Below are 10348 nucleotides of genomic sequence, written 5' to 3'. Positions count from 1 at the left end.
ATATATATATATATATATATATATATATATATAGATTAACATTTTGAGACATACCTAACATAATTTTGCATAGTTAGTAATAAATTAACAGCTCATACATATATCAACTAAAAGTCCCTAATACAAACATAATGCACAAGTAGCTGTATCAACATTTTAGAAGTAGCTCTAAATAAGGGAATTTGAAATAGGTATAGTATGTGTAAAATAGATTAAGTCTCAGCTAGTTCTAGATCAGAAGAAACTCATCACAAAGCATTATCTTTTGAATCATACTAATTATGTCACAAAGAATCTTGTCAAAAAATGAATTTAACTTAAAAAATCTGATTACTTTATCAACTCCAAGTCTAGATCTAAAATTATTAATACAATTAAAACATAAGCAATGTCAGTACAGTAATCATAGAAGGAAATTCTTAATATAACTCTGACCAAAAAGCATAGTGTAAATATAGCTTGACGATAGTTTCACGTTGTATACCTTCCTCAATCTTTGGAAATTTTCTTCTTTTTTATTGCTGACCACCAAATACTGATTCATATACTGTATGTTTCCTTTGAAGAATATACATTCATTTACTGACAACTTAGCATCACTGTGATAGCTAAATTGTTCCTGCAAATTACCAGAAATTACATCTCACCTTTCTGTAGAGACTCACTGGCTTGAAATAAAAAATATAAACAGCGATCAATAGATATACTGATTTATGAAAATCCTTACCATACATACATACATGGTTAGAAAAAAATGTTTTTTCTGTGATATTCTAATGGGCACATGAAAATTACTAGTAGTGGAATCAGAAACTTATTTTACTTAAATAAACTATTTATGAACAGATATAGATACTTTGAATTACAGAAATGTTAATATATGATAAATAACAGTAGTTACAAAACCATCGAGTTATAACATTGAAATAATAAAAGAAACTTTACTTTATGGTAGAAGGATCAGAGAAACATTATGAATCAAGTAAAACAACAACAAAATATCTGAAAAGATATTGAAAGTTATAATGCTTGGATCTCATATATGTTTTAGGCCGCTTCAGTGTTTTGATTGTTTTTAGAGACCTGTAAGAGTTAGCAAAGGTTGTAAAAGATGATAAAATGAGTTGAAGGTAACAGAATGCTGATTAGCAAATAACTGTTTTATAACCAGAATAATGGCATGAAACTTCACAGACACCACAAATTAGTTAAACTTGAAAAGGTTTTATATATCATTTAACAGCAATGGCACTGTTCATTAATATTTAAAAAAGTGTACATCCACAGCAGCAAGTTTGAGGGTACTTAGGAGCATGGATCTTTTTCTCAAAACCAAACACACTGTAGGTGTTACTGTGATTTTTCCATTGGTAGTGTACTGTAGCAACCGGAATGATACGTACTCGATGGCGCTGGAAAAAAAAAAAGGTTTAATGATACATATTGCTTACTTTAAATTGAAAGTGACTAATTGTGACAGCACTGCTAGGAACATAGAGAAACAATTAATTATTAATTTCTTTTAATACACTAAAATTTTATTTCTGAATATTTTGGCTTTATAGGCTCATGCCAAGCACATATAGGCATCAGACTGACAGTTAATAATGTTTGTATATTTTTCAGTCATTTAACTTGGACAGAAGAACATCATACTCACTTGTCGAAGGATCCTTTCTGCAGAGAATGCTGTTGCATGTTTTTGAACTAACTGAAATGATGCCATATTGATGGTAGTATCAGGAAAATGGTTGACTGGCCATAGCTATAAGCAAATGCTTATTTTTAATAATTACCTCTCATATGGAATAATTAAATTTAAGGTGCTTCTCATCACCTAATATTATCAGTAGCTTTAAGAAATATTCTACAAGGTTTTATATGACTGCGATATCTAAACTTGTAAAAAAAATACATTTAAACCTTTCAGGAAATTTTCAAGTAAGAAATAATATCTTTCAAAATTTATTAATTCTCTCTCTTTTTTTTTAACAGACCAACTATAATTCATGAAAAGTCTTAATATGTTACTCTATTTTATTTCCTGAACTGACATGATTTTCAAGAAGCCAAATTAAAATTTTAGTGTAAAACATCCCAGAAAATTCTGCATAGAATTACTTTAGTAGTACCACAATAAAAAATGGTTTTATGAGTATTTGTTTTGTAAAATCTTCCATTCTGAAACTGAAATTTAAAAAAAAGTCATATAAAATATGACATTTATGTGAACACAGAATGCTACTTACCATTATATAAACAAAAATTCACTTTTCATATCAGTAAGTGAATCAACATAATACCTTAAATGATTATAAGATAATTGCTACTACAAGTTCTAAAAGGCTTTCCTTGAAAATTCATTTGCTTCTTTCAGATATTCACACAAAACTACATAAGCCATTTCTAGACTAGAAGGAAGATAACGGGTCAGCAGCACCTACTACTCTAATCATATAGTAGGCTCTGACTATCACTTTTATAGTGCATCTATAGTCCCAAAGTGTTGAGTGCAATTTGGTAGTAACAGGATGTGAACCATGGACCCTTAGATTCCTATTCTAGCATGCTAACCCCTAGACGACAGTTGGTCTAGTTCTATAATAGTTTCAAAATTTTGAACCAAGTTTGAGGCTGGTGAAATGTTGAATACCTTTTCATCTTCTTCTTCAAAGACCACTTGTCCTGAGCCACTTTTTATCTTCTCATCAGGAACAGCAGAATGTTCAACTACATGTTCATCTATATGGTTAGTCCTAAAAAAATTCAAGTTTATAGGGTAGCTCCCATTTTGTTCCACTTGGTGCAAGTTTATTTGAAAATAATATCCTTTACAACGTATCTATACACCAAAACTAATGTGTACTGCATGACTTAATTTTTACATGAAACCAACCATTCAATTTCAACTAACAGAGTTTATTTTTTATTGAAACTGTTTTAAGTGGTCTCAAATAAATAAATATTTTTCAATCTTTCTTGATTTTTATGATAAAATTTACAGATTAGTATTTTTTTTATGGATGCCCAAATATTTAGTTGTTAGGTCCTTTATAGTAAGGTTAAGATTATTTTAATGTAGCTTTTTTCCCATTATTATAGGCCTGTATAAGAACCAAGATTTTATTCAAGTCTAACTAATTTCAAAATATTATATTCTAAAATATTACTTTTGTCATTACTCAGTGGATAAAATTAGATTTACTATAATAAAATATCCTAATTTTACAATTAAAAATATTTAATACATTCTTTTGTATGTTTATTTAATATAAATGTAAACTGACACATTTCCTACTAACTTAAATGTTTCTAGGACAGGTTATTACATGGTATGCAGACATACCGTACTTTTTCTATCTTCTTGTTTTAATATAGAATGTTTAGATTTGTCAGTTATTCAGATGTATGTTCAGTTTTCACATGACGTGTGGTCAAGAAAGATCATAAAGTTATTTTTGCTCTAGCTACTAATTTTTCTATGTCATTTCCTGGAGATATCTTGTCTGCCCAGGAGGGAAATAGATGTAAAGTTTGTGTATATGAAAGCAGAATGCAGTTTCCTCTAATGGTGACATCTCAAGATTAAACCTCCCTTATTTTCTATAATGGAAATCATTAGTCCCACAGCTGCATAAGCATAATGTGTAGTAATTTCCAAATCTACTACCAAAAACCACCGCTTTGTTTTTAGCACTGTGAATTACGTCTAATGACAGTTTATTTTATCTTTCTCATATACAGGGGTGTCCGAAAAATCTGGAATCATAGGTGATTTGCAGCTTTTCTTAATTTCAGATACATGACTTATTATGGCATTGTCAGAGTATGAGAAGGTTGAGTTAATTTAAAATGTTTTGAATTACAAGAACAGCACATGGAACAGATTTTGTAAAATCTGTTGATGTGCCTATGGTTCCAGACGTTTTGGACACCCTTTATTAAGCTACTGTAAACCTCCAGTGATCATAGATGCTTACATACTGATAAAAGTGTCATCTCAGAAGAAAACCCTATTTCTCCTCAGAGGTTAACTCAGTTATGCCAAATACTCTTTTAAGTTCCTAATGTGGGTTATAAATTAATACTATACAGAAACACTGAATATTTTCATCACAGTCAAAACTTTTTACTTTTCATTGGATATTTTATATTTCATACTATATATTTTTGCTTTAAGAAATATTTGCTTTATTACATATTTTTAATTCATGAAAAGTGCAGAAGGGGTTCCATCTATTAATACTTTATATTTTTGCAGTTTCATTAATCTGGTAATTTTGCTTTGATAGATAATTTTTTTTAGTGCATCCTGACACGAGCCATAGCTTTAGGCATGACAAGCTCACTCATGAGGTATGTCCCAATAATGGCTTACAAAGAAGAAAGTGGTTTAAATACAAGAATCTAACAGTAGTAAGCACTGCCCCTAAAATACAAGTTCCTCAACAAAAGATGCAAGACAAAGAATTTGTCTTTATTACATATTTTTAGTTCATGAAAAGTGCAGAAGGGGTTCCATCTATTAATAGTTCATATTTTTGCAGTTTTACCGATCTGATAATTTTGCTTCTTCATTACTATTTTTATATTTGTGGTGCCAAAGATTATGTTCTAGATTTTTTGCAAAGTTACACATTCATTTTCTTATTTCATAACATTTCTTACTTGCTGGATAAATCTATTTCACAAAGGTTTGGACCTAATTTGAGAAAAGTCTGTTATCAGGCAGGTTAGTATTTTAATTTAATTCACAATTTATTTTTAAAAATTTCCTTTGTAGTAATATCTTCCTTCACTCATGTTAAATTTTTTTTCATGTAACTTAAGTTTGCATATTTGAGTTCTGTTAAGCCTACAACAACCAGATTGGCAAACGAAACACATTTAATTTATATTTTTCTTCTTGTGTTTATGTAATTAAAAAATAAACAAGAATCAAAAAGAAAAATACTATGAAATTTGGAAGAAATATCACAAGTAAATACAATAAACTGGTTAATAAAAAACAAGAATTCAAATTGAAAAGGATGAGGGCTATCTGTGCTATCCATCCCTAATTTAGCAATGAAAGACTAGAAGGAAGGCAGCTAGTCATTACCACCCACTGCCAACTCTTTGGCTACTCTTTTACCAATGAATAATGGGATTGACCATCAAATTAATAATCCTCCCATGGCTGAAAGTGAGAGCATGTTTGGTGGGATGGGTATTCAAACCCATGACCCGCAGATTGTGAGATGAGCATCCTAACCACCTGGCCATGCCAAGTTATGAATGTCTTACCCCAAAAGTCCATTGAATTCATATTAACAAGCCAGTATTAAATAGAACAAAAGTTATTTAAAAGTTAAGTTTATTTTTTTTAAATTAACCAAATGTTGCTATTTTCTTAAATAAACTACATCATTTATCTAAATTCAGCTCAAAGTATTAATTACTGAAGTTAATTTATACAATTTCCAAATTTAAGCAAATACTTTTATCATATAGTTTATATACAATATTTTTTTAAATTAAACAGGTACGTTTTTGAGCTAACTTGCATCATTTGAAAATCTCAATCAGAAAATCACTTTTCGAGATCATTTTAACTAAACTTATATAAATTATTAAAAGTAAGAATTATGATCATTCATTATCCATTGTTTCAATTTGTTTTTCCACCTCATATTTTAAAAGTTGTTCCCAATAGTTAATAATGGAAATCACTTGTATACGTCTTCTACTGACTAGCTTTACTAATAAAATTCAATTAAAAGTTAAGTATAATAATAGATGACCAGAACCATTATAAAGTATTTTCTTTGATAAAGTGTTGTTTATCAAGTGTCCAAAACACTTACCACGTGACAATTAGTCGAATAAAACACTTAATCTGACCAGTACCACTACATCCTTTACACAATGCCAGACCATCACCGTTACACTTCCAGCACCTACATGTTAACAAAAAGAAAAAAACTGCTAATAACTACATAATAACTGGGCAATGAATTAGGATTCTCTGATTATTGAAAGAGTTAGGTATTTCAGATGTAGGTGAGATAGGTTTTAAAACTTACTGAATTTCTGGATTAATATCATTAAATATTAAAAGGAAAAATACTCAAAATAAATAGTGATAAATAGTTTTGAAGAATATTTTGAACTTTATTGTTTTTTAATCATGAATATTGACTTTTTGCAGTAGTTTAAATCTAATCTGGATGTATTTTTTTTATAAAGAATATTTATTTAATGGAAATAGTACACTTTAAAATAAATGTTCAGGCATATCATGATTAATTTAAAAAATATTTGTAAGCATTATCCTAAATAATATAATTAAAAAAACATCAAATATTGAAATTCAAAAAGCAGAAATTTGTGAATAAAAAACTGTTTATGTTCAAATTTTGAGTTTTGAAATACAGATGCTGAGGAGAACAATTTATTTTGTAGACTAATTTAACTACAGATGTAAGTTACAAGTTATAACCAGAAGTGAAAAATTAATACCTCCTAATTAGCATTTCATAATTAGCTAAAAGAATGACCCACAGATTCTAACTAAAGTGCAACATAAGCGGGTAGGTGATTTAATCACAGTAACCATCTGCAACAGGATATTAATTATGAACTCTAGTGTCAATTTATTGCATTAAAGTCAGTTACGATGATGAAGTCAAGAATTCTCTATGAGACTTACCGCCTTCGTCCTGTACCATGGCACCTGAAACACCTCTCATGTTCACCATCCAAGGTATTCTTATAGCCATCACCATGACACGAATAACACTGTTCCTATTTCATAAACAGAGAAAAACAAACTATACTTGATTAGGTGGTCAGCATGTTATAAAACGTTAGCTTAATTGAAATGCAGCAAGTAAAGCTGATTTGAAAAAATATTAATATGAAAAAAAAAACATTTGATTGAATTTTATGTAGAATTATATGAAGATAGCATAATTTTCATAGAGATCATTGTTACTTTTAAAAACTTGCAATTTAATAAGAACATTTCATTTTTCTAATGGCATATTCTAATTTACAAACTATTTAATATTTTGTGAAGGACCTTATGTATTATATATAAAAATTAATCCTCATATTGACATAGAGACAGTGGGTGAATATAGTCTATTTCCAAAGACACATTTTGTTATGAAATGCACAAAAAAGCAACATTTGATTAAGAATGGTGAAGTTGCTCTGCCTCCCAGTGCTTACACGATGAATTATTAACCCTGAAATCACCAATTTGATTTTATACCACTTACGCTACCGGTGGTATCCACATATTGCATCATGTTGAGTAATTTCATAATTTTGCATGTTAAGAAGAACTTGCCAAGAAATTAGGTGAAATCACTTATTTTCTTTATAAAATATGTTACGTAAGGGATTCCAGCAGTAATTAGTGGAAATAACTTCAGTATTTATGGTATTTTTGTCAACGTTTTTTATGTGACTCTTATTATGTTATTATGGTAAAAAAAAAGTGATGGACTCACAAGCAAGTTGGTGCATAAATAATTTAGAGAAATCTGTTTAAAAAGTTATGGGATAAAGTCCTATCAGTAATTTGTCGAGTATCATCCAAGAAACTGCAAACCTCAGGACAGGTTGTGATGTAAGAAATATAGTCTGCAAACAATGATCTGTATATGTAAAAATCTTTACTATAGCATTAGCAATGTGTAATCATCTGTTTAAATAAAAAGCTTTGCTATGGCATTGTTAGGGAACAATCATCTGTTTATGTAAAATGCTTTACTATGGTATCACTAATACTTACTGAGCAGAACAGTAGTGAAAGATTCATTAGAAAACTATGATTCTAACACAGGTTAGTATAATGCAAACTCAAGATTAGCCATTGACTCTCGATATTTCCAGAGGGCTCAAGTGACATATTAAGGAAGATAACACCAATATAACATAAAATATGCTGCACCATGAGAGGCAGAAGTTAATGTATTTCTATGAATTGTGCTGTGCATGGTATGGGATATGTCAAGGTGCAGCAACAAGCTTGAAATATGCACCTAACATATGGCAAACATTAATCATCATGATATAGCTATTTTTGTAGCAGCTCCTATCTTGGAGTATAATTTCTGTATATTCTGATCTTTCACAAGATTCTAATTTTCTTATGAATATATATTACATTTAGAGCATTAAAGAAATGTATAATACTTCTTCTTGAGGGCATCAGTAGCTGTTGTCATGAAGCTAGAGAAGATACAATTGTAGCTAATTATGAATATATGTCTAAATAAATCTCCAGGTATCCAAAGTTTTAAGCTGAATAATTTTAAGTAATCCTTCTACTTTGTGTTAGTTTGTCACTTACATAGCCATTCCCTGAACATGTGAAGCAACGTTTACGTCCGACGCCTCCACAGATATGACATGTTTTTATTGATGCTGTGTGTGGAACTTCTATTTGAGTGATGGAGCCTGTGAAGGATGAGGAAGGAGTGGCAGCAATATCCCATGGTCCAGGAGGATGGTCAGTGGAAGGGTTGTCTACTGTTCCTCCTAACATGTAAAATTAATAAATTATTAACATTAGTTAGCAGTTCAGGCAGCTGAAAAATTAGTTTTATTTTTGAAAAAAGTGAATGATGTTCATAAATTCAACAATTGACAACGATAATTAACATGCATTACGAACATTCAATACAAAATATGTTACCTCTCACTTCCTATCTACAAACAAAAAGTTAGGTTGAAAAAGCATAGTAAGTTGCTATTATATAATACAGACCATGTGCTAAACTCCAGGATTTAGAAATATGTATATAATTGTTTACTATATTATCTTTATACAGCATTATCCTTAATATAACTTGATACATTAATCTCTATTTCGAATACTTGAAAAACAAAAAACAGATTGGTTAATTTGAAAATAATGCATAAAGATGGTTCACACATGATACTAGACAATTAAAAACGATCAAATTAGCATTCAGTATAGATAAGTTAATAAGATTTAGAAAGAACGTACAAACTTTACCTGAACTACATTTAATATTCTGGCTTTCTTAACCATCTGTAAACTTATAACTTTAAATTTAGTTGTTCAGCTTAATAATATGTGCACCCTAAAATAAGCTTGAGACGTAACACTTACATTATATCACTATCAGTAAAAATATAACATGCTTAGCCCTATTTTGTATTTTCACTTACCGAAGTAAGGTTCAAATGCCCATGCTGTTTGTCTCTTTTCGGTAAAGGTTTCTAAGGTGTACTAATACAATAAAGTAAATGGAAAACAGCTGACAAGTGTAGTGAAGCACATATTTACTGACACAAAATACATTAATGGATATTGAAATTAAAACAAGGTTTAACAAAAAATACAAAGTCACAGAACAAAAGAAATAAATGAAAAATGTTCTGAACAAAACCATTTAAAACATGTTACTCAGTTGAAACAGTGTTCTATGCCGTATAACTTAATAATATAACCAAAACGTGATTTAGCAAATTTCAAAATTAACTAACTTTAGTGTTCTAAACCACGGTTTCAATTCTAAATTATTATTTTACTGGGATTTGTAAAACACAGACTGAGAGCAGTTTCTTTAATCTTACCATTGGCTATTTCCTAATTAATGATTTAATAAATAAGTCAAAACAGTACATAAACAAGTTTTAAGTTCGAATTTTGAACTTCTGAAAGCGCTTTTGAAAAGATTGTATGAAGTACAATCCTTATATCAAATTTGGCAATTTTATTTTTATATGATTTCTAGTTTTTATACAATTAAAGAATAAACAGATGCAGCAAAAACTGAATCAAAATCTAATTAATCTTGAAATATGCCATAATCATCTTGAAATTTGGATCGGGACCTGGGAGGGTCAGGTTTTATCTTGACCATTTCCTCCCTCCTTCACTATTGTTTTATTCACATATGATTGTATTCAACACCATCGTTTTAATTCGTTAAGTGATGTTTGTGATATACAGAACTGTTTGTGATTGTGTAGGACTATACACACCAAATGAAGCGCTGTGTATAATAGTGCAAATATTTAACGTATCACATAAATGGACATGGCCCTTATAGGGTTTAAATGTATTATTGTGACTTTATCAAGAAATACATAACACGTGGTGTTCAGCATTTATCAGTTAGCTACAATTAGCAATACACCATTAAGAAAATTCATGCATGCTGTAAAATAATGAACAACCCCATAATATTTAATATTGTTGCGTCAGAGGGTCACGTGACTATTGTCACGCCGCCTATTTTCTGGAAGTATCTTGTTCCTTCGTGAATGCCCTAGCATTTACTAGATATATGTTTTTTCTGGTATATAAATAGGACGCTCACAA

At 29.8% G+C, this 10348-nt stretch overlaps 1 protein-coding gene across 5 annotated transcripts in view; it reads right to left on the bottom strand.

The window, feature by feature from the left end:
- The window catches only part of LOC106470308 (protein SSUH2 homolog), a 100472-nt gene that overhangs the window by 2533 nt on the left and 87591 nt on the right, over positions 1–10348 (bottom strand). For all 5 annotated transcript variants that reach the window (XM_022398910.1, XM_013930853.2, XM_022398912.1 and 2 more), the window contains 7 exons: positions 9190–9250; positions 8345–8532; positions 6692–6786; positions 5847–5939; positions 2654–2756; positions 1661–1765; positions 1–1412 (listed from right to left, as the gene is read on the bottom strand). The exon at positions 1–1412 is cut by the window's left edge and continues 2533 nt beyond it. In XM_022398910.1, coding sequence (XP_022254618.1) covers positions 1266–1412; positions 1661–1765; positions 2654–2756; positions 5847–5939; positions 6692–6786; positions 8345–8532; positions 9190–9250 — 792 coding nt within the window. In that variant the 3' untranslated portion in view covers positions 1–1265. The remainder of the gene's footprint in view (positions 1413–1660; positions 1766–2653; positions 2757–5846; positions 5940–6691; positions 6787–8344; positions 8533–9189; positions 9251–10348) is intronic.

The sequence above is a fragment of the Limulus polyphemus genome, unplaced genomic scaffold, assembly GCF_000517525.1.
Source record: "Limulus polyphemus unplaced genomic scaffold, Limulus_polyphemus-2.1.2 Scaffold3934, whole genome shotgun sequence".
NCBI lineage: Eukaryota > Metazoa > Arthropoda > Merostomata > Xiphosura > Limulidae > Limulus > Limulus polyphemus.
The sequence above is the reverse complement of the archived record's forward strand: the minus strand, read 5'-3'. Positions and strand labels throughout refer to the sequence as shown.